This window comes from Neopsephotus bourkii, unplaced genomic scaffold (assembly GCF_033783945.1).
Source record: "Neopsephotus bourkii isolate Nb327-2 ecotype Australia unplaced genomic scaffold, CSIRO-AGI_Nbou_v1 NB_234, whole genome shotgun sequence".
NCBI classification, from domain to species: Eukaryota; Metazoa; Chordata; class Aves; order Psittaciformes; family Psittacidae; genus Neopsephotus; species Neopsephotus bourkii.
This window is the reverse complement of record NW_026900744.1, coordinates 11056616-11084503: the sequence shown is the minus strand read 5'-3', so window position 1 is coordinate 11084503 and position 27888 is coordinate 11056616. Positions and strand designations below refer to the sequence as shown.

At 49.1% G+C, this 27888-nt stretch overlaps 3 protein-coding genes across 5 annotated transcripts in view; all 3 read left to right on the top strand.

Moving 5' to 3' along the window:
• LOC133207910 (small ubiquitin-related modifier 3) overlaps nt 1–15424 on the top strand; it is a 41712-nt gene extending 26288 nt beyond the window's left edge. The window contains exons 2-5 of the mRNA XM_061345297.1: nt 11329–11434; nt 11803–11931; nt 13710–13781; nt 13954–15424. Of these exons, the coding sequence (XP_061201281.1) occupies nt 11414–11434; nt 11803–11931; nt 13710–13781; nt 13954–14016 (285 nt within the window). The 5' untranslated portion in view covers nt 11329–11413 and the 3' untranslated portion in view covers nt 14017–15424. The remainder of the gene's footprint in view (nt 1–11328; nt 11435–11802; nt 11932–13709; nt 13782–13953) is intronic.
• Nucleotides 1–27888, top strand: part of UBE2G2 (ubiquitin conjugating enzyme E2 G2) — a 94971-nt gene that overhangs the window by 61975 nt on the left and 5108 nt on the right. The window contains exons 1-4 of one of the 3 annotated variants that reach the window (XM_061345295.1): nt 15775–15976; nt 21081–21116; nt 21204–21249; nt 26696–26814. In XM_061345295.1, the coding sequence (XP_061201279.1) occupies nt 15934–15976; nt 21081–21116; nt 21204–21249; nt 26696–26814 (244 nt within the window). In that variant the 5' untranslated portion in view covers nt 15775–15933. Of the gene's footprint in view, nt 1–15774; nt 15977–21080; nt 21117–21203; nt 21250–26695; nt 26815–27888 lie in introns of those variants that run through there. The other 2 variants (XM_061345294.1, XM_061345296.1) reach the window with 2 other exon arrangements.
• On the top strand, nt 789–10391 carry PTTG1IP (PTTG1 interacting protein). The gene is made up of 7 exons (XM_061345256.1): nt 789–897; nt 3373–3425; nt 4350–4458; nt 7284–7389; nt 7499–7564; nt 7944–7990; nt 9509–10391. The coding sequence occupies exons 1-7, from the start codon at nt 813–815 to the stop codon at nt 9550–9552; spliced, it is 510 nt and encodes a 169-aa protein (XP_061201240.1). The 5' UTR covers nt 789–812; the 3' UTR covers nt 9553–10391.

Here is a 27888-nt window from a genome sequence, read left to right as displayed (position 1 = left end):
AGACCTTAGAGCAGCTTCCAGTGCTTAAAGGGGCCGACAAGAAATCTGGAGGTCACCATTCTGTGATTCTATGACGCTCCCCAGCAGCAAAGTCATTTTTACAAGGGCCAGGCTGTCCTTTTGTTTGTTTTACTTAAGCACGAACAATACCAAAGTCTCCAGTAAAATTCCACAACCTATCGTTGTGCATCATGTGAACTAATATAAATGTGAACAAAGCTAACGCACTTCCGTGCCATAAAGACTGATGTAACAACGAGGGAAGGGATTGTGGGGACCTTTTGGGGACTGGTTCATGCAGGGGTCAGGAGGAGGGTCCCAGAAGCACAGATTGGGCTGGGTTGGAAGGGACCTTAAAGCTCATCCAGTTCCAACCCCCTGCCACGGGCAGGGACACCTTCCACTAGACCAGGTTCCCAGGTCCCCGTTTCAGGCTGGCACTGTCCGAACCCGGCGGGCAAACCGCTGCCTCCGCAGCTCCGCGGGGGCCTGGCCCCCTCCTGCGGCCGGTCCCGGGGCTGCCGGGTGCTGCGGCCGGTTCCCCCCCGCCCCACCCCGGCGCGAAGGGCTTCCCGCCCTCAATGGGAAGCGGTGAAACCGTTCGGGCCGCTCCTCTGGCACTGGCACCGGCACCGGCACCGACCGCGCTCACCCCTCCGCAGGCTCCGTGCGGGCCGGCCCCCGGGACCGGCCACGGGATGCGGCGGGAGGGGCTGCCCCCGGCCCGGCCCGCCCCGCCCCGCGCTCGGCCCTACATAGGAGGCAGCTCCCGTCCCGGCTGACCCCAGCTGAGACTGCGGCCCGGTTCCGCCATGGTCTCGGTGGTCGGGCTCTGCGCTGCCCTGGCCCTGCTGCCCGTCGCCGCCGCCGCCGCCGCCGCGCAGGACGTGGCGGGAGGTAAGCGTGGCCCCATCCCGGCCCCAGCGGGGTGGGTGCTGGTCCGGGCGCTGTGAGACCCGGAATGAGGGCCTTTGTGAGCCCGGTGGTGGGCTGTGGTCCCGGCTCCGCTGGGTGCTGCTCCCCGAGCCGCAGAGGATGAGGCCGGGGCACCCGAAGTCGAGTGTTTGCGGTTACTCCGAACCTCACTTTACGGGATGCTTAGAGCATGGCGCAGCCTGGTGCAGGCTGTTGTCCCAGGATGGGCAGTGGGAGCTGGGGGGGCAGGTCCCATCCTTGCTGGGAAGGCTTCAAAAACATGTAGAAGGGCTGGGATGCTGGTGTTACAGTGGTTGTCCCGAGTTATCCTTTATCTTTCATGGACTGTGCTAAGCATCCCTGAAAGAAAGCCCTTCTTTCCAGGGTAGCGTGTGATCTTGTGCAGTGTGGGGCACCAGTGCATCCTTCCGATATCTGGAAGAAGGGGTGCTGGAAAAGGGGCTTTACTTTCTCCTTTCCCAGCTGGCACTTGCAATGTAGCCATGCATTCAGTGTTGCTAACAGCTTGGCAGCCAGCCCCCCCCCCCGTGATGACCCTTTAGAGGAAATTGTCTTTCAGGACAGGCTGGGGGAGACAGCCTCAGGAGCTTCAGACCAGGAAGAAGATGGGGGCCGTCAGATAGGGGTGTAGGTGAGGAGCTGTGGGTGCTGGCTGCTGCTCCGTTGTGGGTGGAGGAGGTAGCATAGCCCTGTGCCTGCTGTTTCAGGTAGAGGAGAAGCCCTAGTAAAGGGTAGGGACAATCCCCCTTCAGGTGTGCCCCAAGAAGTCTGCACACCAAGTGGGAAACTTCTGCAGCTGATGACCAGACTTGTGGTGGCTGTGTGGTTGGTCCAGCTGGGAGGAGAGAAAGGACCAACATGCTGGCTGTCTTCACTTCTCTCATAGCCAGGTGGCAGAAGGAAACTTCTAGCACAGCAAGAGCTGCTGTCCCACCTCCGTCCCCAAGAACTGCAGTGCACCCCCATGCTGTCCTTCCTGTGTGAGCCAGATGATTCCCTTCCCCAAGGAAAAGTGTAGGGAGGCAGGTTGAAATCTTTCCTCTGATGCGAGAGGGCTGTTTTGTGACTCCTTGTAAGCAAACAGTCCCGGGGCAGTGTGGCTGCTGAGATACTCTCCTGGCCTTGGCTGGAGGAACAGGGAAGATGCAGTTTCCTTAGTGTTTAAAATCTGCAATCTCGGCCTCCCCGGTTGGCAGTGTGTAAACACCCTTATCTGAGCTATGTTCATAAATCGCCCAGTTGTTTGGAGGGCTGTGCAGAGCATGTGACTGCTGATGGTGGGTCACAGCTCAGGGCTCCTGCCAGCTGGAGGGAGAAAAAGCGGCTTTGCTGCTTGTGAGCGTGGAAAACAAGCACCTCGGGCTGGTATTTTTTCCTGATTAAGGTTCTGCAAAGCAGTGATCCTTCTACCAGTTACTGAGTAGTCAGGAAACTGGTTCATGGCCTTTGGTCAAATGGGCTGCTGCTTACACCCTTTAGGCAAGGGATGAGGTTTAAATGGGTGATCCTCAAGGGCTGGCAAACCACTCTACCTGAGGATCCGGAGGAGCATACCAGTGAAATGGTAGGTGAATGTCCTAAGGAAGGCTTTCCTGAAGAGCTAGCACTGGCCTGGAGCTGCAGGCCAGCCCAGGAAGGCAGCGGAACGAGGCCACTTTGTCCTGTGTTCACACCTGATCCATTTCCCCACCCAGCTGACCTGAATTCCCTGGGAATGCTGTCATACATGAGGCTGGGATGCTATGCTGGGAGTTGTCACCCATATGCTAGGAGCTGCCTATGTCTATAGAGCAGGGGTCTTCCTCTGCCAAATGTGATGCAAACAGGTTCTGAACACAGGTGCAGATTTTGGCTGCCTCTTGTCACCTGGAGTGTTCCCTGCTGAAGCAAGGTTTGGATGGATGGGCTGGAATTTCCCTCATGTGCAGTGGGAGAGTATGGGGTCCCACAGAGACCATAGCTGCATGTACCCCTTGTGCTCCTCTGCTTCTCTTCCTGGTAGGAACTTCCTTGTCTGGCATTTGTTTGCTTGAGCTGATCTGTCATCTGGTGATACAGGACTGCACCGCCTGCCCAGTGCTTGTCCTTATCATTGCAGGGTCCCTCTGAACTGACCCCAGCTGTGTCCCTGAGCTGCCCCACTGCCTGCTGGCCACAGCAGATGCTCAGGCTTTTAGGGAGAGGAACTCACAGCTTGGGGCTTTGGGCTATTGTAGTTAAGGCAGAGGATTTCCATTCCAAGGCTTTTGGGATTATCACCATGACACTGAAGGTGTTTTGAAGCCGGCATCTCTTGCAGCACTACTATGCTGCATTGCTGCTGCTCTGATGGAGTGACCACCTCCAGAGTGGGCAGGAGCATGCTCTGAGGACCCAGAGTTTTAAAGCACTGAGAAGCTGTTCAAAGTACTGAGGTGTCTTTTTTCCTTCCTGTAGATTGCAACCAGTATACGAACAAGAGCTGCGAGGAGTGTCTGAAAAATGTCACTGTAAGTAGCAGTGGTAGAGCTCCCAACCTCTTGCAATGCCTGAAAACATAGCGTGGGCTTTGCCGGGATGTTATGGAGCAGTTTCCCTCCTGGAAGGGTGGTCTGCTCCCCTGTCCTTGTCATGAACATGCTGCAAATGCCACCCATCCGTGATGGTAAGAGGGAAACCCTGCCTTGGTGCTCTAGGAAGAGGTTGCTAGAAACTGTTTGGGGCTTGCTGTATGGTTTTGGGGTTGATTAATGAGCTCCTCTTCATGGATGGGAGATGCTGTCAGTGGGACGTGCACCATGAAGGAGCTTAAGTGGGCTGGACTGGCTAGGCAAGCTGACCTTCCACCAGCCTGTGGGTGACATGGTACTGGGTGGATGCAGGATGTATACCTGTGTCCCACCTTATCTTCGATATCAGTAAACTTGAATCAGATCATACAGCTGATGCAGCCAAAACCAGTTTGACCAAACCCAACCAAGCACTGGTGTTAGGGGCTGGAGCCACTCGGGAGAGGAGGGTGCAAAGCTGCTGCAGGTGGGCTTTCTGGGAAACACTTAGGGATGGCACATGCAAACCTACCCTGCTCATCAGCTCTGTTAAGTGCCTTGTCACAAAGGCTTCCTTCTTGTCCCAAAAAATGCATGGAGTGAGCATTAAGGATTTGATTATTATGGCCATCATGCAAGCCAGGAGGGTTCTCAGCATCTTTACTTGCTCTAGAAATCTGCACTCCCCTTGCCTGCCTCTACTGATGCAGGCAAGCCTGATGCAGCCTGTGCTGACCAGGCACAGCTGAGTGTCCTATTGCTGCTGGGTGGTACCTGGCTCTCAGGAGCAGGCAGCAGTGGCCCTGTTGCTGCAGCTAAAGAAGTGGAGCATGGCTAACGGCATCGCTGCTGCACACTGGTAATCCTGTGCTGCCTGTGTCCCAGTGCCTGTGGTGTGCCAGCAGCGGGAGGTGTGTGGAGTACCCTGTTCGAAGAGTCCTGCCCCCAGCTGACCTCTGTGAGCTCCACTCTGCACGATGGGGAGTCTGCTGGGGTAAGTGGATTGTGCTTAATTATAGCTGCCTTTAGTGCTTGCTGCTAAATGGCACTGATTGCCACTTGTTCTAGTGGGAACGGGAGATTTCCTTTGCCTCCCTTTGTTGCTGCTGATGTAGCAATGACAGGCTGAAGTCAATCAGAGTTCTGCAGATTTTCAGAAGCTTGAGCAAGAAAGCAGACTGTGAGCAGTTCCCTGCCTTCTGGCAAGAAGGACCTGTGGGACTTCAACTCCTCTAAATACATTCCTTATGCTTTGGTGTGGAGGTTTCCAAATGTGGCTAGCACCTGGGAACAAGAGTCAAACAGTTGTGGGCAGCTGCCTGTGCAATCCTTACAGGAGGTCAAAGTGTGCACACCAGGGTCTGACTCTTCAGCTCTCTCCTCTGCACCTCTCGTGGTGTTCCTTGTGCTGCTTCTGGCCCTTCATGTTTAGCGCTGTGGCTGCTGCCTCAGGCAGGCTTTTAACATCCACAGGGTCTCTTGGAACCAGAAGTGAGGTGACTTCTCTGCAACCCTGCGTGGGCTTCTAGAGCTGAGCATACCTGCCCAGTGGTCCTGCTCAGCTCTTCACCCAGCTGAGAAAACAACCTCTTCCAAAACCAGCCCTGTGTAAACTATGCTGCAGCCAGATCAATTCCTGGAGCTTTTTCTATCTGGCTGTTGGCTGATTTTCCTCCTTGGTGCTCTGTTTCTTGTTGGGTTTCTGGAGAAACTGGTGTCTTTAGACCAAGCTTGGCGCATGCTCATGTTCAGACAGGACCCAGCTTTTAGGGGCTGAGGGAGGTAGGAAGCAAGCTGGGGCTTGGTTTCTCTTGCCTATCACCTTGATGGAGAGCTTGGATTTGAATTGTGATCACCTGTCATCTATTGTGCTTGAGGCTGGGCTAACTGCTCCCATACCTTGTGGAGGAAGAATTTCCTCTTTGTGAGCAATACAGCATGCTGTTCTGGAGCTTCTGTAAGACCTTGTAATACTAGTTTTGATGCCAGTAGCTTCACAAAAGGTTTTGTTACAGAAGAACACATTCCTGACCTTGCAAAACTCGCTTTAGAGGAGATCAGTCCTGTGAGAAATTAGCTCTTAAATGGGTCTGCATTTTGGGTGTGTGGGAGATTTATACCCTCATCATCAGATGCACCTGGTGCTCTGGGATGGACCTCTGTGGAAAGGGGTGATCAGAACCCTGGGCTTATCCCAAAATGTCAAGTTTCAGAAGCACCAATACAAACATGTGCTGGTGGAAAAACTTCCTCTTGAGCTGAAGAGCCTGTTTGGATTTGTCTTATCCCCTGGGCTGACTTCTGATCCTTGGCTTTTGGGCTGCCCCCCACATGACTGTGGGTCTGTTGCAGTGCAGCCAGCAAAAGCTTCATGATGCTCCAAGGTAAGGCAGTGCTATGGACAATCTGGTCTCAAATACCATGTTTCCCAAAGCCTTACTGGGAGCATGGATCTGCAGGCCTCCCTGCTGCTGGGTGGCCAATACAGAGACTGTGTGAGCCCACCTGTGGGGACAAACACAAGTGTCTGCAAGCAGGTAGGTTGCTGGCTTCTGGTCTTGCTGGTGACCGGCTAGCAGGCTATGGCAGCTGTCTGCGGTTGGTATCTGTATCCACATTCCTTGCATGGTGCTTGCCGTGGTAGTCAGGGTAGGGATGCAGTATGATTTGAGAGTCAGATGGCACAGTGGTTGGCAGTGATGATGCTCACCACTGGGAGCAGGAGCCAGAGGCTTTGAAAGCAAGTTCAGTGGTGCAGTCAGCTCAGCCTGGAGCATCCCAATAAGCCTGCTACTGCTGAGTCCTTGCAGCAAGGAGACAGGCAAGCATATTCTGAAATGCCCTGAGGTACACCACATACAGTGTTCAAGCTTTCAACTAGGTTCTAGTTCTGAGCAGCATGGAGAAGAGGGGCTCAGAAGTGCTCTGAGCAGGCTCAAGTGCACTGGGATTTCTGTAACTTGGCTGCTGTGTGTCAAGTGGCTCCTAAACAAATATTTCCACAGGCCCAAGTCTCTGAACAGTCTGTATCATACTTGGAAAGAAACCCCTCTTTGTCCAAAGGATTTCAGGTGATGTCTAGGTATGTCTGTTTTGGCTGGTATTGCTACAGCTATTGCAGGAGTTGAGTAGGACAACTGCCTCCTGGGGCCAGGGCTCAAGGCTCCTGCTTCACCACCATGTCCCAATGGGGTTTGTGCTGTGTATGGGTGAGCAGATCCCCCAAGCCCTGGGGAGATGTGTTTTGGGGGTGAATGTAGCAGTTCTGTGCCTTCAGCTGCTTCAGCAGCACTGCAGGTCCCAAGCTGATAAATCCCAATGGATCTTGTCTTGCTTTGCGTCTTGCCCAAGGACTGTAGACACTGTGTCTCCAGTCCACTGTCATCTCTTCTTAAATGACTTCTGAGGCTGGCTCCTGTGAGCAGTAACTCCAGTGCCAGTTGTGGTCTCCGGGAGCTGGATTGTTTTCCCTTGATGGGTTACTGTTCACCTGGATTAGTGATTAAGACACCTTTGCTCCTGTTTCTGCTGGAGGCGATGGGCCTGAGTGCGTTTGTTCATTCCTTCATAGCCAGTAACTGAGTGCCGTAGTTTGCAGCTACGTATACTCAGCTGGGGGGTGTGTGTGTGTCCTGGTACCAACACTTGGTATATCTATAGGTAACTGTGTCCATCTCGCTTTTCTGGGCTGCTAGATGTGCCTCCAGCCCAGTGACTGAAGCTGCTGGTGACTGTATGAAGTAGCTGTATGATTGTGAATATCAAATCTCCAGGCACACATGTATTTTTTTACTAAATGTGTTTTGTCACATCCTTTAGTGAACTTTGAAGCCCTGATCATTGCAATGTCTGTGGTGGGAGGAATAATCCTCATCATGTTGGGGGTCTGCTGCTGCTGCTGCTGTTGTAAGAAAAAGAGCAAAAAGCAAGTATTGGAAGGGTCCCCTCCCCTCTTTGCCCGTGGTAGCTCAGATGCAGCCATGTGCTGTTGCAGAACTGAGTGCTGAGCACTGCTAACAGGGTTTTTTTGTCAGGCCAGACAAGGAAGATGAGAGGATGGCCAGGGAGCGGGAGAGGAGGCGGGTGCGGCAGGAGGAGAGGTGAGGTTACCCTGCAGCCACAGTCTCCTGCCTGTGCTGTCAAACGTGATGCCAGGAGGCATGTGGGGCTCAATGACATGCAGTCAGTGGCTGCTTCAGCCCTAGCTCAGGCGCAGACCTCATGAGCAATGTCTTTCTGGGTGACTCATGGATGCAGCATCACAACAGCTTTGTGTATTTAACTCCCTAAGGGCTGCTAATGTGCATGGGCTCTGATGGTCCCTAGTGTCTCTGGGAGGTGGGGGAGTAGGGGGGAGGCTGAGCAAACCTGGCAGCCTGGAACTTCCTAGGTTGGGAAGAAGCAAGGGGCTGTTGCTCCTCTTGCCTGGTTTTGTACTGCCAGTCACTGACTCATGGGGTTTCTGTTTGCTTCTTGCAGGAGAGCTGAGATGAAATCACGACATGATGAAATCCGAAGAAAATATGGTAAGTACTGAATCACTCACATCAGCTGAATCACAGCTTGATGTGATTCAAGCTAAGCTTTAGATCGAGCTGCCTCAGTAGCTATGTTCCTTGCTATGGTTACAGCTGTAGAGATCTGGCCAGCAGTGAAAACAGTCTCTGCTTCCCCTGTTTCAGTGAATTGCTCTCTTGCCCTCAGGGAGCAAGTGTAGAAATGCTTGTGACCTCACACAAGTGCTATGCCTCTTAGGCAGGAAAGAGAGAGCATTGAACACTCCCTGGGGCTTGTGTCCTCCAAACTCCACACATACAAGAAGCTCCTGGGGCTTGGCTGGAGGGGAGAAGCAGAAGCTGGTAGACACAGCATGAGCTGCATGCTGCTGCTCTTCAGGCATGGCCCTCTGGCAGCACTGTGGTCAGTGGTGCTGGGGAGCCAGCAGCCTGGGGGCCAGACAGGAACCTGGATGAGCACAGAGTAGGCACCAGCCTGACTGCAGAGCTGGCAGCAGGTCCATGGGAGGTGTTGGCTCAGCCCCTGAGTGCTGGGAGGACACAGCCTCCCTCTTGGTGAATCCTATGGCCCTGGGGCAGGGGAGGACCTGCCTGAGGGGGAGGGCAGGCTGGAAGGAAGTGGAGAGTGGCTTGTTGCTTGGAGCTGGTGGAGAGTCTCTCCTGCCTGCCTGCCTGCTGAGGGTGTTCCCAGGGTGGCTGTGGAGTAGGAAGCAGTTGGGTTCATGCACGCTGAGTGTGGTGGTCTTTTTGGGTTTGGGCGGGGGGCAGGGTGGAAGCAGAAGACTTGTGCTCCAGGGTTGTCTTGCTGCAGCCTGACTGCAGAGTTGCAATCTTAGAATCATAGAATAGTTAGGGTTGGAAAGGACCTTAAGGTCATCAAGTTCCAACCCCCCTGCTATGGGCAGGAACACCTTGCACTAAACCATATCACCCAAGGCCTCGTCCAGCCTCACCTTGAACACTGCCAGGGATGGAGCATTCACAGCCTCCCTGGGCGACCTATTCCAGTGCCTCACCACCCTAACAGGAAAGAATTTCCTCCTTATATCCTGTCCTTTGTGGCTTTCTTCAGGTGTTGGGATGGGGCTGGGAAAGCAGCCAGGAGAGTGGCACGGGGGCTTCTCACTGGCCCAGAAGTCAGCCCCATACCCTGCCCCTGTCTCCCAGTCTGTGGATATGGGAGCAGAGGGGCCAGTCTAAGATCAGTTTTTATTTAATTTGGGTCTGAGCTCTCTGCTCCCAAGTCCAGTCCAACAGGAGGAGTGTGCAGAGGGGGTGCTCTGGGAGATCAGGCTTGCTGCTAAGCCTGGACTTCATACAGCCTGCATGAGAGGAGTCTGCCATTAGGTAGAGTTTCTTAATGGATCTCCTCTTGCGCAGAGGGAGAGAGTGAAGCTGCATGTGCAGCTTGAGTAAGAGCAGGTCTTTCAGAAGGACAGCAGGACAGGAGGCTGGATGAAACATGAATGACAGTTGTTGACAAGAGCTGGTTTCTTGCTGTCTGAATGAATCTCTCTTCCCTTTTAGGCCTGTTCAAGGAAGAGAACCCTTATGCAAAGTTTGAGAATTAGTATTTCCAGACCTGCCCACCCTGGTGAATGGTGCCTTCCCAGAGCCACAGGACTCCATGCTTCCCCTGCCGCGAGGAGACCACCATGGTGCCACTTATCACTTCAGATGCCACAGAAGATGAGCCAAATGCCTGGTGACATCATTGTCCCTATTCCAGGTGCTTGATCTGCTCCAGAGCTTTGTTCTTGCTCTGCTGGTGCAGAAACACATGGTGGCAATACTGGAGAATGACTTGTTTCTTCTCACTTATCCCTGGGGTGGTTACAGAGTCCAAAGCAATGCAATTAACAGTTCCTGTCCCTGGACAAGGGCAAAAGCAGCCTTGTGTATCTCGCTCCTGCTTCACCAAATACTCTTTACACACACACAGAGCCAGGCTCTTCTCACCTTTCTTTTTCTTTTTGTATAGGCAAAAACTAGTTTCTTAACTCACTGGTCAGCAGGAGGCCTTGTCTGTTACTCCAGGTGCCTGTACTTGTGCCGGTACATGGGCGTTCCTTTCAAAAAGCACAAGTTTCTGGTTATCTCAGGCCTCCAGTAGGGCAGTCCCATGTGCACGTTCTCACTCCCAACTAATCTGGGGAGATGCCCCAACACTCCTACCTCTCTGTGCCTTTCTACAAAGGTGGTCTCCTGGGCTTGGTGACCACCACTGATAGCAAGACTGTAGGATTTGGATGCCTTCACACTATGTTGTCTATATATTGAACTGATTTGATTATTGCGCATTACCTTCTGGGGTGTGTGTGTGGTTTATTCTTTCCTCTTTATTTCCTTTTATTATTATTGTACTATTATGTTCTACTTTAATTTCAGTTATTAAATTTTTCTTATCTCAGCCTGTGGGTTTTTGCCTTTTTTCCCAGCTCTCCTCCCTGTCCCACTGGGCATGGTAGTTAGTTGCCAGCTGGGCTTAGACCACATTCTCCTGAACTAGGGCAGCAGAGGGACCTGCTCTATCTGGGGAGCCAGCTTCTTGCCTGGATGGAGCATAACTGTGCCCTGGGACAAGCAAAGGAGTGCTGAGAGGGCTCATTACTGGTTTCCTCAGTGCCACTTTGCTCATTGCCGGAGCACTGTGGGCCTAGAGGAGGGGTTAGGGCCGCCAGTATGGAGTAAGAGGCAAGGATGTGGTTGTGGGAGCTTGGGGAGAGGGTGGGATATGGCTCAAGCACTGGTAGGGAGGAATACTGATGCTGGAACTGGAGGAGAGGGGGCCATTGCTGTTCTCTTCCCTGCTGGTTTGCCATCCTAGGGATGCATCCTCAGGAGGAGAACAGAAAAGGGAGCGTTTCCTGGGACTGTGCCAAGCAGATGGCTGAAGCGGCCAGTGTCTGCTCTCCTGAAGGCCAGCCTGAGGCAAGCGGCTGACACAGAGGTTCGGGGGCTGCGATCCCAAGGGGAGGCAGCGCTGGCACTGCCGGGGACCATCACCCGCAGCTGGATGCGCTCCGTTCCAGAGGATCCCTCCAGGGGACCGCAGCACCCCCCGCCCCTCCGTGCGCGGCAGCGTGACTCGCGGCGCACAGCGCCCCCGTGCGGCTCGGCGGGAACGCCGCTTGCCCGTGCCCCGCCCCTCCGCCCCCGGCACTTCCTGTTCCCCGTGACGCACTTTCCAGAGCCGCCCGGGGAGGTGCGCGCGGCCCCCACGGCTGCCACTGGCCGGCCCCTCACGTGACCAGGAGGGGACGACCAATGGGCGCGCGGGGCGGCAGGGCGCGGGGCGGGGCCAAGGCGCGCGCTCTCGCGGGCGGCAGGAGGCGGCGGGAGCTGAAGCGGGAGCCGAGCGCGCGGGCGCGTCCCTCAGCGCGCGCTGTCCCTTCCCCTCCCCTCTCCCCTCCTCGCCCCGGCCCTTCCACCATGTCGGAGGAGAAGCCCAAGGTGAGGCGCGGCGGGCGGGCAGCGGGGAGGCGAGGCCCGCCGAACGGGCACGCACACAGGGAGAGCGAGGCCTCTCCGCCGGGCCCTGGGGCAGGGCTGCCGGTGGGCCCCGCCCCGCCCGGCAGCGTGCGGCGGCCAAGATGGCTGGGTGGGCCGGGCCGGGCCGGGCCTTGCCGGGGGGGGGCAGCGGGAGGAGGAGGAGGAGGAGGAGGAGGAAGCGGCGGCCCCGCATAGCCCCGCCGCTCTGGGAGAGACCGCCCGGCCCCTGCAGGCCGCAGCGGGCATGGAGCGTGCTTGGGGTGGTGGCGGGGCTCGCCCGCAGCACGGCCGCGCTCTGACCCGGCTGTTTCCTCACGCTTTTCCTCCAGGAAGGCGTGAAAACAGAGAATGATCACATCAACCTGAAGGTGGCGGGGCAGGATGGCTCCGTCGTGCAGTTCAAAATCAAGCGGCACACCCCGCTGAGCAAGCTGATGAAGGCGTACTGCGAGCGGCAGGTAGGCACGGGGCTGCTCCCGCCCCACCGCCTTCCGCGGGACGGCCCTTGGGGCGGCAGAAGCTTCATTGCTTGTCTAAAATACCAGTGCATCAGGGTGAATGTATCTGGGTGTGAAGGAGAGCGAGGACTTGGGATGCGTCAGTGTTAAAGTTTTTTTCTTTGCTTAATGAAAACTGCCTCTTCTGCTGAAAGTGCCCTGTGACAGCATTGCTAGCCAACGAGTTCTGATCCTAGCTCTGAAGCCAGTTCTCTGAATTTTCAGCCTTATAACCCTCAGTTCTATCATCTCCAAAAACCTGATCAACTATACAACTTTGTGTTTTCTGTTTGGAAAATGGAACGAAGGAAATTCCCCAGTGCCACGACCCCTGTTGTGGTTTTGTTTTCTCCTCTCACATGTGTGGCCTGTTGCTCACTACAGTTTGGACTCCTGTATTCTGCAGGTGGCAGCCGTGTGCTTAATGTCAGATGGAGGCTGTTCCTCAGTGCCACCCTGAGGTATTAAACGGGAGAGGGGTTTATCCCTGTAGCACTCGATATAGACTGGAAGCAGTGGTGCAGAGCAGAGGGAGGAGACGCAGATGCCTTTTGGAAGCAGAGCAGGGTTCTGTTTGCTGTACTTGCCCATGTTCATTACTAGCATGATCTTTGCTTTGCTTACTTGAACCTTACACTCTTCCCTGTCCCATGCCTGATGTAGCATAATGTCTCTTGGGAATGGGAACTTTTCCTGGGTTCAGCTGTAACAGTGATTTTCTTCTTCTTAGTAGCTGGTGCAGTGCTGTGTTTTTTACTTTAGTCTGGAAACAATGTTGGTAACCCACTGATGTTTTTAGTTGTTGCTAAGTAATGTTTACTCTGACAAAGGACTTTCTAAGTCTCTAATGCTCTGCCAGTGAGGAGGGGCACAAGAAGCCAGGAGGAAGCAGAGACAGGACACCTGACCCAAACTAGCCCAAAAGGTATTCCATACCACAGCATATCAAGCCCAGTATATAAACTGGGGGCAGTTACCCAGAAGGTCCAGGTCACTGCTCGTGTCAGGCTGGGTATCGGTCAGCAGGTGGTGAGCAGTTGTATTCTCTTCCCTTGTTATTTCCCTTATCATTATTATTATTGGTGGTAGCAGCAGTGGTTTGTGTTATACCTTAGTTACTGGACTGTTCTTATCTCAACGTCTGGGAGTTACAATCTGTGTCAGATCCTGCAAATTCTTTTTCCCTAGGCCTTCTTCGTGGTTCCTTTTCTCATAAGAAGATAAAGAACTAGAACTGGGAGCAGATTCTTGGCATGAATGAAAGCTTGTCTTAACTATGGGTACTTGGTGCTGGTAGCTAGTTACACCAAAATGTAATTTTTTCATATTGTTTTAAATTGTTTTCCTTGAGTCAGCTTAGTCTAACATTATCTCTGACTGCATGAGAAACAATTGCTGCTCCTTCCGGCCTGTCCTCTCAGGCTTTACACAATGGTGTATTGATTGACCTGTTCTTAAATTATCTTTGCAAATTAACTTGTGCTGTTTGTGCCTTGCAGAGCAGGATCACAACCAAGTGCCAAACCCACACCTGTGGTTCCATATAGAGCCCTTGCTGTGACAGCAGCACAGCAGGAGATCACTCTTAACAGCTCTGCTTCCTCCATTTCCTTAGCAACATAGATACACTGTTTCCCCTCTGGTTAACTCCTTTGAGTCTGAATTTTGTTAAGATTTGTTCTGACAGTAAATCTGTAAATGTTTTATTTGGATTCATATTAATTATTTTGAACTTGCAGGGCTTGTCGATGAGGCAGATTAGATTCAGATTTGATGGACAGCCAATTAGTGAAACAGACACACCTGCACAGGTATGAAAAATACTTTTACTGCAAATTGCTATACAAATATTTTGATAGCTGCATGCAGATTAAAACTGCACCTCAAACGCTCTGTTATCGGTACTGGTTGGGAGTGGAGAGCTGAGTGCTTTTGTAACCACGTGTATTCAAAGCCTTGCATTTTCCATGTTACTCTAAACAGCTGGAGATGGAAGATGAAGACACTATTGATGTGTTCCAGCAGCAGACAGGTGGAGTGTGTTAAGACATGCCATCCCTTGGAGAAGAGGAGTTTAAGGATCCTCATCACACCCCACTCTCTCATCTGTCCTTGGATTTGCTATTAAATAGTAAACAAATGAACATGCCAATCACACAAGATCCTTTGAAACTTTAGAGGACATTTACCAAAATTGCTTGTTGTCTTTGACGTACTGCGTGTGCAAGTCAAAACAGTATCTGCAGGGATTAATCTGTACCTTCAATTGGGCCAATTTGATTTAAGTCCAGATTAAGGAGTATGCATTGTCTGTCTGCTGTTACCTTTTTTGTTACTTCTTTCTTTTTTAATTTCTTTAAACCTGTGGCCTAAATATTCACCCATGTGTTAGGACATGGTGTGTTCATTCCTGCTCTTGTCGGCCTTGCCCCTCTGTTTAGTTCTAACCATGTAAATAATTCAGTATATGTTCATACCGCTGGTGAGAGGAAAAGTTTCCTTTTGAGATACGCTAAAGAGAAGGAAAGGAGATGCTGGTTTTAAGGTTTTTAGTGTGTTCAAACACCATTCCTTCAGAAGCTTTAAGGCTGTAACATAAGGCTGGTACATGCAGATACACAATGCCTAGTATAGAGCTGGAGTTTAAAATACTGCATTTACATGTGCTTTGTCGTCTTATGATAAAGTCATCTGAAATACTCTTTTTTTAATGCAGGAAGGAGATTTGTCCCGAATAATTGTCAGAATCTGAGTTAGCTAGGACAAAAAACTAATGCTTCTGATAAGAGCAGCCGTACTTTTTGTTGTGCAAGTTTATAAAAACAAGAAACCCATCACTGCATTGTCAGTGGTTTACTGAGTGTGGGGCAGAACCTGTCACCTCCTGCTCCCTTCAGCATGGCTCTCATTTCTCAGTGGGTACTGCAAGCATGTGGCCTCAGGTTTCTTTTTAATACTTGTTTTTGGTAGATTAACTTGTTAAATGGGGAGGAAGCATCTTTCAGTGTCACCAAGCTGTATGTGCAGAAGAGCTGTCAAGAACCTGGTGAAGAAGAGAAGAGAGAAATGTGTGTACAGGTGTTTGAAATAACCATCTGTTATAATGTCTCCCCAAACTTGATGAATTTTAAATGCATTTGTGTGGTGGGTTTGAGCTCTATGCAGAGTGTGGAGCCAGTTCCAGATGAGTTTTTGCAAAGTCCAGGTTGTAGGTTGTCCACTGCTGCTCCATGGGATCATTACCTGCCTTTTATATCCACCTGACCCGTTTGGCTGTGTTGGATCATCTCCTGCTTGCTGGGAATCTTGCTGGAAAGGCCCTTATTTTCTTTTTCATTTTCTTGTATATGGGCTGGGGTGGGACATCCTGTAGACCTCACTGTTTATTCACCAATTTGTACATTTATTTGTTGTCCTTTACTATTGTATACAGTAAATATAGTTTGGTACTCTGTCTCCTGCCTTACCCTTAATACGGCTGTGCTCCTCTCACTTGGCTGCTCATTTCTCTTTGTCGGGGAAACGTGTATGTGGCAGCTGCGCTTCAGACATCTACTTCAGAGGCTCCAGGTAGCAGAAGCACATGGCTAGGGATAAGCCTCTGGGGTTGCTGGTGCACCCTCCATCAGCTGCATATCCACTCTCCCTTGGGAGCTGCTGCACAATACAACTTTGTGCACTCTTTGTCGCCCCTTCCACCCGAAGCAGCTGCAGTTCCTCCCTCCGTGTCCGCAGCCTGTTTTCCTGAGGGATCACCACCAGCACCGGGAGTTCCCCAGTTCCGTGTCGAGCCGCCTGCCAGAAGCTGAGCTCTTCGCCCCAGCGCCGCTCTGCGCATGCCCATCTCTAGCGCTCGGAGGACCAAGTGCGTACCATAGAGGAGGAGCGGGCAGCCGATCAGTCTCAAACCGTCCTTTCTAGCCGGCCTCCCGGAAACGGCGGTGGCAGCGGCGGGGCCGCGCCATGGCGGGGACGGCGCTGAAGCGGTTGATGGCCGAGTACAAGCGTAAGTGAGGGCAGGGGCCGGCACCCCTTGAGGTTCGCGCTGCCCCTCCTTACGGGATCCTTCTTAAAGCCTAGGAGGGACGCGGGCCGCGCATGGGCGGTGGCGGGGTAGGCCGCAGGCCTCCCTCCCTGTGCGCCGCGGTGTTCCAGCCGGCGCTGGGCCCGCAGCGACACCCGAGGCAGGAGGTTAGGGCGCACCAAGGTGGTTGGAGTGCGGCTGTGGAAGAGAGAGGCACGGGCGGCACCGCTTCCCGCTGCCGGGTTGCTCTCCTTCCGCCGTTGCAGCAGGCGGCTGCCTCTGCTGGGACACCGAGCGCTGTGTGTGCGTGTTTCGCATCTGCTTTCCCCCCTGTCCCATTCTTTTTGGGCTTTTCCGGGTGAAGTTTTCCAGGAGGAACAAACAGCAGCCACAGAAGTCTCTGTTGCAGAGCTTTGTGGCCTTAATTTGAGGCGTTTGTCTAGCTCTTAGTGGAAGCGCAGCAGTTAATAGCAGATTTTAAACTTAAATTTAGTGGTCAGTGTCAGACTTTTTTGTTTAGAAAGCTGCATGAGATGTGACTTGCAGGTATTGGTGAGCGGTGGCTGGATCCTCTGGGGACATCCTTTTTCTTCTGGGGGGGATTATCTGCTCCCCAGTGAGTTTGTGAGGTGTCCAGAGGTGGCTTTTTTGGCAGGAGATATTATTTTCCCTTTTTGTTTACCCAGTTGCCTTTGTCCTGTGATGTAGCTTTTATTGAAGGCAAGAAAGTAGAATGGAGAAAAAAAATAAAGTGTTTGGTAGGGGAAGGATGGCATTGGGCTGTAGGAAGTGCCTACAAGAAATCTGGAGAGGGACTTTTTACAGGGGACTGTAGTGACAGGACAAGGGGGAATGGCTTTGGGCTGACAGAGAGGAGATTTAGATTAGATATTAGGGAAAAGTCCTTCCCTGTGAGGGTGCTGAGGCCCTGGCACAGGTTGCCCAGAGAAGCTGTGGCTGCCCCATCCCTGGCAGTGTTCAAGGCCAGGTTGGACTGGGCTTGAAGCAGCCTGGTCTAGTGGAAGGTGCCCCTTCCAACCCAAACCATTCTGTGGTTCTGTAATGATTCTATGAACTGGCTTCCTGCTGTGGTGAATGTCATTTCAGAGGTCCCAAGGTTGCCCAGGGATGAGGAGTTGTTTCTTATTTTGCCATCAGTTAGTGGAAGACTCCAGCCTGTATAAAACAGAGTATTCATTAGGGACTGTAGTAATAGGACAAGGGGTAACGGGTTAAAACTTAAACAGGGGAAGTTTAGATTGGATATAAGGAAGAAGTTCTTTCCTGTTACGGTGGTGAGGCACTGGAATGGGTTACCCAGGGAGGTTGTGAATGCTCCATCCCTGGCAGTGTTCAAGGCCAGGTTGGATAGAGCCTTGGGTCAGATGGTTTAGTGTGAGGTATCCCTGCCCATGGCAGGGGGGTTGGAACTAAGGTCATTTCCAACCCTAACTATTCTATGATTGATGGGCACATTTCCTGCCAGGATAGTGTTTATTCTCAGCTGCTCTGCAGAGCACAGGTCTCTAACCTGACCCATCATTCAGGCATTCGCCAGGATGGGGCTGGCCTGGGCCCTGCTGCCTGGGTGCTGCTGGTAGCTCCTGGGGGTAGGGAGCAAACCCCACCATGCAGTTATGCAGGTGAAGCTGGTGCTGACAGTGTTTGGTTGAAGCCTGCATTTTTCTGTTGTAATCCAGAAGCATGGACTTGAAAGCTGCAAAAATACTCGCCTCTGCTTTTATCTGTTCTTTTAAATAAGTCCCCTTAGTCCCAAAATCAAGGTTTGATCTTTTATTGTTGAGAAGCTGTGAGATCTTAATAGAAAGTCTCGTATGAATGAATTCTTTAGGAAAAAGTGATGTAAAGCAGCATCAAAAAGAATTTGATGTAATGTTAGAGGCAGACATGAAGTGAATCTTCTCCATGTAGTTTCCCAGGATAGCATTTATAGTGAACTGAGAGATTTTGTTTGTGAATTATGTTAGTTCTGAGATTTCAGAATTCACATTAAAAATACCCCTTTATTGTACAGAACATGATGTGACAGTGCTTCACTGAAGTGGGTGCTTCCTTTCCTTATTGCTTGGAAAGAATACAAGAAGCTGCTGCACTGGTGTGGGTTGTGATGAGCTGCTCTCTCCAGGGGGAAGATGGTTGAACATTTGCAGTAGGTCTCTGCAGCTGTCCCTGTTAAACCTGCTTTGAAAATGCTCTTTCCTGAGCATAACAGGAAATACCTCAGGCACACACGGTGCCATGTGTCAATGTGAGCTCAAACTGCCTTGTGCCAATTGGATGCTACAACAGAGAAGAGAAAATAAAACAGAATTTGAGGCAGATTTATAAGAACAAGATTCTGGGTTCAAGCATCTTCACTTCAGCTGCTGTCAGACACTGAAGCGAGTATGTGTCCTTAGTATTTCCCAGGTCTTGTGTGTCTAGTCATCTTGGGGATATGCTAAATTGATACAGTTTTTAGACACCATACTGCTGAACTTCTCTGTTAAGAATGTGATCCATCTTTTTATTAACTGCTTTAACAAGAGGGTTTGTTTTAGTTCTTTTCTTTTTGGCTTAGGTGTAATTTGCCTCTAATGACTCCCTAATGAGCAGTGAAATTAAAAGGGAGGTGTTGATTGTGTGCGCTAAATCTGCCCCATGTTCCTAATAGAAGCATCGCACTTCAGTAGTGTCAGTTCTGTTGCATTCAGTATCAGCTTACAAGCAAAGCTTCAAAGTAAGGTTTAGCCCTGGTGCTACAAGTTAGGACTTCATTGTGTTTCCATTTTGAAGCAAATTCCCTGACTGCATGCAGCAAAATTCCCCTGCAAGCCAAACAGGATGCCTTGTGTAGGATGTGAAGGTGGAAACCTCTCCAAATGCTCTCCAGTGCTGAAGAGCGACATTGCTGTGAATCAGGTGGTGTGTGCTGCACCACCATGGGCTCCTCCAACATGCACCCAACACGTGTCTGAGCAGGGAGTTCCCCACAAGAACAGACATGGGGTCCCACAGCTCCAGGTGAACGTGATAGAGCTTTGGTGACAGTGTGGCAGGAGGGCCCCTCTGTGTCTGACAGATCCGCTTCCACCTCAGTTGTCCCACAGATCACAAGGTTCCACTCCTTGGAGGTTTTTTCCTAGACCCACGGTCACCAGTCAGCCATGGGTCAGGAGCTGCTGTATCCAGGGCTCCTGTAAAGTCTTTCTGCTGGTCTTGCCCGTCAGAGAAAGGGGATTGAGGGAGGTGGCTCGTGGCTCTCACTTTGTGCAAGTCATCTCTCTCAAGTAGCTGGTGTACTTTGAGGATCCATGTTTCCTGTAAACTCTGCTCCCATTTTCCCTTTGAACAGTTCTAGAGAAATCACAGAGTAGGATGTGACCATCCATGTGGAAAGGGAGTTTGTTCCTTCCTCAGTGACCAGGTATAGTAGCAGCCACTCAGAATCAAAGCTCATGCGCCCCTGCACTGCCCAGTTTACCACTTTGCCTGATCCTTGAGGATGGAAACCTCTTTAGCACTTTGGTCACTGGTAAAAGGAAATCATGGGAAATCAGAGGAATTTTCTTATTAGAGGGAGCCACAAGATGGAGCAAAGTGATTCCAGGAGTTCCTGGGGTTGCCATCTCCCTCTTTCTGTCTAAAAACATCAGCAAGAAAAGCTGTTAGAGACCCACTCTCAAGTGGGAAAAGCCTGCTCCTTAACACCAGGATGTAGTGGGAAACCGTAATGCTGAGTTTCAGTCTGCTTGCTGTGTTTTTGAACTTCAGTTGGAGAGGTCTGTGCCAAAGTTAATAGAATTCTCAATGAACAAGACTTTTGCTATCTTTCATGGCAGTGTATCTCAGCATGGTTTTGAATCCAACAGTAACTTAGCTATTTTAAGACAAACTTTCGTGTGCTGTTTTGTGCATCACTACCCACAGTTTGACATACAGCCTCATGGAAATCGGGTCAAGTGCCTCTTTTATCTCTTTGGGACTTCCCATATTCCCTGGGTCCATGTTCCTGATTGTTTTCATGCATGGGAATGCATATGGTGTTTCCTGTGGCTGTGTTTTATGTGTTACAGGCTACTAGTTGTCCACAGGCCATCAGGTAGGAAACACCATTCTAGGTCAGCAAAACATTTGTCCTTATTACTGTCACCTCCTCCAGTCTGACACTGTCACGGTGTCACCTCCTGCCACCAGTCCTGCCAGCTGCCCTGCGTCTTGCTTGGAGCTGTGGGGCTGGTGTTGAGTCCCACCAGGGACTGCAGGTCCACTGGGTGCGTGTGCATGATTGAACTTCACCTTGCCAGCTGCTTACCACTCTGCAGGACCTTGGAAACCAGCAGCTGATGGTCACTGCATTGAATAGTAGAAAAAGGGGTTATTATTTTATCAGCACACAGGGGGCTGGGCTTCAGCAGGTTTGAAATGAGGTACTGATGCTGAAGATTATAGCATGAATTGGGAATTGTACTGGTGTCCTACAGAAAATGAGGATTGATGGATTCACACTTGCTGTGTGCAGCCATGGCTGCCTTATTGCTGCTTTGGTTTTGATTCACCTATTCCAGGCCACGCAGGGGGAGCTGGATTGAATTCAAGGAAGAGAGCTGCTTGTTGAATCTCTCTTGCTTCGCCTTCTCCAACTTTGTATTGTTTTGGGTTCTAGTGTTGAGATGCTGTCAGGTCTGAATTGGTGTAGTGAGGTTGCAGGGTTACAGCCTGTATTGTCTTGAGGCTGTTGAGTTTGTACCTGCAGATACTACAGTGATCCAAATGCTTTGTAGAAGGACATTTTTTTCTTCCTTCTCGGTTTTAAATTGTTGCCCCTGGGAAGACAGGAGTTTTAGGAGCCTGAAAAGCATGAAAAGACAATTTTGCCTAGAAAACCATTGCATGAAGAAGTTACATTGTAAGCAGTAGATTCTGGGCCTTCTTAATGGGAAGTTTTGCCCAGCGGTGTCCTCAAGGTTTTCTCGAAGGGTGTTTGCTGGTGGGGCTTCTGTGCTAAGCTTTGGCCACCCAAATGCTAGCCAAAACGCTTGGTTTTGCAGGTCATGTTAACCTTCCTTGTGTTTTGTTTTCACAGAGCTGACCCTGAACCCACCCGAGGGGATTGTAGCAGGTGAGGAGCTGAGCAGGGTTTGTGCATGGTGAAGTTGTAGCTTTGTGTTGAGGTAGCACTAAGCATTGTTTTCTTTTTATTTCATAGGTCCTGTGAATGAAGAGAACTTCTTTGAATGGGAAGCTCTGATTATGTGAGTTAATACAGTTTTGTATCCAAAATCAGCACTTGCACGCTGTGATTAGTTTCTAGGAGAACAAGTATATAAAAAAAATACCAGTTGTGCATAACATCAGTCTTGGCCTTTGGGAATTTCTTTTCAGACCTGAACAGGGAATTATATTTGGAATTTAAAGAGTGTGACAGAGGCAGCATTGGAACTCAAGTGATCATTTGTTGTACCGGTGTCATGATAATAAGCAACATAGAATCACAGAATGGTTTGGGTTGGAAGAGACCATAAAGCTCATCCAGTTCCAACCCGCTGCCACGGGCAGGGACACCTTCCACTAGACCAGGTTGCTCCAAGCCCCGTCCAACCTGGCCTTGAGCACTGCAAGGGTTGGGGTAACCGTACCTAAAGCATAAGTAACTTGCAAACTTGACAGGAATCGTCATTCGGGCTCCCTTGGATATATGTTGCATATATGAACACTGTAGGAAACAATGAATTGTTTGTAGTTCACACAGGGAGCATTACTAAGGAATGCTGGGAACATTACTGGGCTGCAAATCCAGGCTGTGGTTTTCTCATGCTTTAAGTGGAGCAAAATACACAGATTATCTGGGGTAGGAGAAGAAAAAAATCAATGTCTAAAATGAGTTCACTTGCTCTTCAGTTGCTTTTTTCCAGAAAAGTGGAATGGGGTTGGGCTGAGAAAGCAGGTCAACTAAAAAAAAATAATCTTGAATTTTACACTTCATGAATTGTCTGGTCATGTAAAGACATTGAGTGCAGTGGTTCTGTGTAGAAAGCTCTCTTCTTGGTGAACACCTCTGATCACTACTGTTTGTGGTTTGGAAGGTGACAAAGACTTTACAAATCTGTGTTCTCTGCTTCCACTCCCAAACTGATGGGTACAGTTGCTCATAGCAGAACTTGCCGTGAAAAGATAAAATCTTCTTGTCCAGCATCTTAAAAATTGTTTTCTCTCTTGTTCATATTCTTTTACTCATGCTGTACCCTTCTTTGGAAAATTTGGGTACATGTACTAACTTATGATCTTTACACAATAAGGTTCAAGAACAGTAGGGGAGAAGAAAAGAGACCTTTGTAACTTGGCTCTGGCATATTACACAAATACTACACAATTAAAAGGTGAAGATGCTCTAAACAGCTAGTCTGTATTGAAGCTGATGGTCTGTTGTTAGGGTAGATCCAGGCTCTGTATTTCATGACTCCTTTAGTAAGAGTTGGTGATTTCCTTTCCCCCAGCCAGTGCTAAGGAGCCCCTGCTCACAGCATCCCTGCTGTGCTCTTAGCAGGTTTTCAGTGCAGCCACCAGTGCTGACTTATGAGATTCTCAACTAGTGTGGGTGGCAGAATTTGCCTATCTCCTCTATTAGCTTGGAGCATGTTGTCTTGGGATGAAAAACAAGATTTCTGTGTCTTGGGGTCAGGCACACAACCAATACAAAAGCTTCCTGAGCTGTAGCACATCACCTATTCCACACAAGCTGGCTGCGTGGGTGATCCTCCTTTATGGCAAGTAAGAGCCTCTGAGTTATTTTAGGTCTGGTAAATGGAGGTTTGGATTACCACTGCTTGTTTGCTGATTGATATGAGGAGTTGGCAAATGCCTCTGCTTATGTACAGCAATTTATTCTGTAATAAACAGATTGTACTTCCTGGGAGCTTAGTCCCCTGAAAATAAACACCTGGCATGGAAACTGGTGTCAGGCAACAAATTACCTAAGAGTTTGGCTGCAGGGTCTTATGCTTTTTCTTTCTGCAAGTGGGATGTCTCTTCTGAGATATGTGTTTTGTAATGTACCAAATTTGAGCTCAGACAGCTGTGCATTGCTTAGAGTTTAGAAATCCCAGAGGATTTAATGAAATTCTTGGGATATGTAAGGAAATTCCTGCCTGTTGGTACCTTCTCCTAGCACAGACTATGTGGTTAAGTAGAGCTTTCATGGGGGACACACAGAAGTACTTTTGCATTTGTTTCATTACCTAGAAAATACTTTTTCTTATGTTTCCCATAATAAATTCTTAAACAACAGAGGAGCTGCTTGCAGACTTGAAAGCCCTTTAAAGTGCTGAGTGTTGAGCTTCAGGCCTTTGTCAGCGCAAAGTGAGAGGCGGAGGCACTTTCATTTTGGTTTCTGTATTGTGTGTGTCATATTAAATTATATTTTAAGATCTGCTAAATTCTGAAGCTGTGGTACAATAGAAACATGTTTACCCTAAACATGTTTGGTTACTTTCATCTTTTTACACAACTCTAGTAGTAGAAATGTTTGCATACATTTGGAAAGCAAGCTAAATGGCTTGTTTGTTTGTCTGTGATTATCTTCTCTAATGTTTTGTAATCTCAAATGTGCTGTGTGTGATTCGGGGAATGAAAGAAGCAAGGGTGAGGAAATGAAGTAAAGCTGCCTTCAAACTTTTAGACAAATGAAGCGTGAAAGGCAAGTGGTGTAGTAATGAAGAGAATACTTCTATTTTTTTCCTTTCACCCAATTTATGTAAGCCTAGAGCACATGTAATGGCAACTGAATAAGAAAGAGACTTAAGAGCGAAAAGGCATTGCCCATTTATCACTTCAGAGATGGGCTAGGTGATCTTGCATGTATTATTGGAAGGGTTTGGCTCAGGGGTAGAATAATGGTGTTTAAAATAATAGTAATAATAATTTGTATTTCTGGTGTTCTTGCCTGTAGTAGCAGTGCTGGAGAAATATCAAACATATGCATGTTAAGGCTGATTGACATGTCTGAATGATGGAACAGTTCTTATGCTCTCAAAGTGAGTGTAATGGATCTAGAACTGGAAATACAGTATGAACTTTCTGAACAGTGGAGGTTTGGAGCCTGGCATGGAATACACCCTTTTGATAAGACATCACACAGATGGTGAATTAGAGTATGTGAAAGCCAGATCTTTGCAGCAGGGTGACTTATGATGAGAAATAGCCCCAGCATGTCAAGAGAGTTTACCATCATAACAGTCATTTCTGTAGCGTTGCACCATGTTGTGCAAGTTTATGACTTCAGCATTTCAAGACCAAGTTTTGGCCTCTTTGGTTGGCATGTACAGGTGTATGCTATTAACGTTTATCCCCAAAAGACACAAACCTCACATAATTATTAAGACCTTTATTAGCCTCAAGATTGTTTGAAAACTAAACAGGATAAATCGAAGTCAACTTACCAAAAACCTGTCTATAAAAGGTAATTAGATATGTAATTATGAGTTTGTTTAGCATGGAATTCCCCTTTTCAGCATCTGGTTTTGGTGGGTTTTGGTCTTTTCCCAGCATCTTTTTACAAATAAGAAACCATTTACAATGTACGTGAAACTGTGATTACAGAATTAATTGTCCTTGTCAACGCGCTTTTCCCTCGTATTTTGGCAGATACACCAACCATCCTTTTCTTCCCCTTGCCTAAGTCAGCCAGCTTGTGGAGTTCAGAGTTTCTTATTTTCATGCTGTGTCTTATGTCAGCAGAGTTGTTTGTCGTATCTCTCACACAACTAAGCAGCTTGGTTGTCTGGCAAGTCATCCTGTATTTGTGTTTAGGGTTGCCCCGACTGAGGTGCAGGACTTTGCACTTGGCCTTGTTGAGCTTCATGAGGTTTGACCAGGCCCACCTCTCCAGCCTGTTCAGTTTCCTCTGAATGGCTTCCCTGCCCTGCAGCGTGTCAACTACATCACACAGCTGGCAAACTTGCTGAGGGTGCACTCAATCCCACTGTCCATGTCCATGTGCTTTGAAATCTTCGCAGGGCAGGTGGTGTGATTGCAAAAGGTGCTTTGCTCATTACTTCTCTGACCCTGACAATGTCCTTTTTGAACTGAAAGTGATGCTGTCAAGTTTGAATGCTGTGGCCTGAGTGTTCTGTAGTTGCAAATGCTGTCTTGGATCAGCTTTAATCATTTCTTTGAAGTTGATCCTGGCAGCGCTGAATGGCTAAAACAAAAACATTTTGTTCACAGAATGCAGGTCCTAAAATGGAGCATGTTGGGTTCATATATTTGACAGAAGAGCCCTTGAGGCTGTATGTTTGCTCTCAAAACAGAACATGAAACACCCACCAGCTTTTCAATGGGTGTATGTACATACTCTCAGAAGTTCAACAATAAGCCTTTAAAATGCAGCTGGAATTAAAATGTTCATGAAAAAATGCATTCAGATGTGAATTAGATCCTGACCAAATTAGGGAAAAGGCCAGAAGGGGATCAGAATGGTTGAGCTGGTTAAGCTTTCATTCTTGCTGTATGTTGATGCATTCCTCTAATCTTACCTGCCAGTGTTAATGCTCAGGGTTAAATCATGGCATTCTCGTGTTTATCTATCGGCTAAGTCTTTTGGATTCCAAAGTTCAGGAGAGTGAGCCTTCTAGGGCTTTAGGTTTGGCTGGGCTCAGTTTTCTTCTTCTGTAGGTTAGCACTTGCAGTCTTAGCTGTTAGGAGTCCTTGAACGTTCATGTTCTTTCTGGCATGGAGAGTGTGCATTGTGAGAGGAGGCAGCATTAATATATTCCTAAACCTTATTTCCCAGACAGTATAACCCTCATTTGAAAAGCTTTTTACTGAATACATAAGGTCTTCTTGGCTAAGATTTTCAAGTGGTGAAGCTTGTTTTGTACTTTCCAATCAAGGGAGATCATGTTTGTGTTATAACTTCCACATGGTGCATCAAGTTTTAATAAATCATGGCTAAGAAAATTTTTTGCTCACTTTCCAAAAACGTTTTGCTTAGGGAGGGTGAAATACTTGTCTTTATATTCTCAACTTCATTGCACTTTGAACTAGATGGTGAACACAAGGAAATGTTTCTACAGGAACCCCGATGAAGCCATTTGTTCTCTGCGTGCACTTAAGGGTGTGCAAACTAAGTACTTCATGTCTGCAAAGAGACATTGCTGTCCTGCATCTAGCAATTACGGTCCCTGAGCTTTGTTTGTATTTTCATAAAGCATTGTTGTGGGGTGTGTTCATCAGTCAGTGATAAGTGTTGATGGGTGGTTGTGCTCGAAACTGGCAGCTTGAATCTCCGTGGGTTTTGTGAATTATTTTTGAGCTATAGCATTTGCCATCTTTGTCTTGTGCAGCATAACAGTATCTTCAAAGGCACAGGAGTCCCACACCTGCCTCTGCATTCTCTTGACGTGCAGATGCTCAAATCCTGGAACATGCCTTGGAGCCAGATACTCCAATTTTATCCAGACACACCCTGCTAATTAAGCAGTGTTGTGACCTTCCTAGTAATTTAGTGTGCAAGCTTTGATTTCCCCCTTCCCTCCCAAGCCCCGTATTTGGATTTAAGTTTATGAGGTGGGGTGTAAGAGTGTGTTAACTCTTTGTTTTCTGAGGGAGATTGATATGGCCCAAACCTCACGTCTCATTAGACAATAACTTGGGTGAAGAAGTATTTAAAACTCTGGTGAATAGCCTTTTATCTGTCTCTAGGGGTCCAGAAGACACCTGTTTCGAGTATGGGGTGTTCCCTGCTGTTCTGAGCTTCCCACTCGACTACCCATTAAGTCCTCCGAAGATGAGGTTCACATGTGAGATGTTCCATCCAAACAGTAAGTCTGATGCAGCAGGACATGTGGGGAAGTGGGTTGCTTGTGCACCTTAAAACCTGACTTTTGCAGGAGGAGGGCTGGCATCCTTACCAAGGGTGATTCTCTCTCAGGTTTAGCAGTATTTCTGATGGTACACACAGAGTGCTGTGTTCAAGCCAATGACATGTTTGCAGGTATTTAATATTAAGGCTTTGCTGGCCTTTTCTCTGCAATTTTCATGGTGACAAGATTATCTTAAGACTTTTCAGTGGAAGTAATTGAAGGGACTGGATCTATATTCTAGGCTATTAGGCATCTGCCACTTGAGAGCAATAAAACAAAAATGCTGCCTTCCTGCCTAGTGTTTCCTTCCCAGCTGACATTACTGCACTTGCATAACACAAATCTTAATCTCAGCTGGAAATCAATTTATTTCATCCTATTCCAAGGAGTTTTGCAATCTCTTGAAGTTCTGTTCTTCCCTCCTCAGAGTACATACCACTGATGCAGATCCTTGCCCATTTAGTCCACATCTTTCTGTTCTCCTATGAAAGACACACTTGCATATCACAGTGTAGAACTGTGTGGACATGACCAAGGCAATATAGCATCACCTCTGAAGCTCTGATGTCTGCAGCAGTGCAAAGTTTGGCACCTGGAAGCAGTGTGGCTGCATTGGCACCTTGCTCCAGCTGGACTCATTCACCCAAACTTCTTGGCAGGACTGGTCTCCCTGAGAAAATCCATGTCCACACAGTACTCTGCAGCTCCAGTTTTGGCCTTGGCTTGAGGTTTGCTGCTGGCAGCTGCTTTGTGTGCAGCATAGGAGGGAGGAGTGGCTTGTGGAGAGGCACAAACTGCCTCTCATGTGTTACGTGTGAGCGCTTCCTTATTGGGGTTTACTGGAATGGTAACTGGATGGTCAGCATAGCTTTTTAAAGTCTTGTGATTCTGGGTGATGTTAATCTAAAATTGAGATCACCAAAAGTAGACTCTAGAATTGTGCTTCTCAGGCGGGGTTGTGATGGTGTGTTTCTACAGGCTGTAGAAATTGGGTGGCTTAAGTGCTTAATCCTCCACCTCTAAGGAATTGCA

Coding starts and splice junctions, on each gene's coding strand:
- PTTG1IP (XM_061345256.1), top strand. CDS start 813: ATGGTCTCGGTGGTCGGGCTCTGCGCTGCCCTGGCCCTGCTGCCCGTC. Junction 7,565..7,943: donor CGGGTGCGGCAGGAGGAGAG/GTGAGGTTACCC, acceptor TGCTTCTTGCAG/GAGAGCTGAGATGAAATCAC. Junction 7,991..9,508: donor TGAAATCCGAAGAAAATATG/GTAAGTACTGAA, acceptor CTTCCCTTTTAG/GCCTGTTCAAGGAAGAGAAC.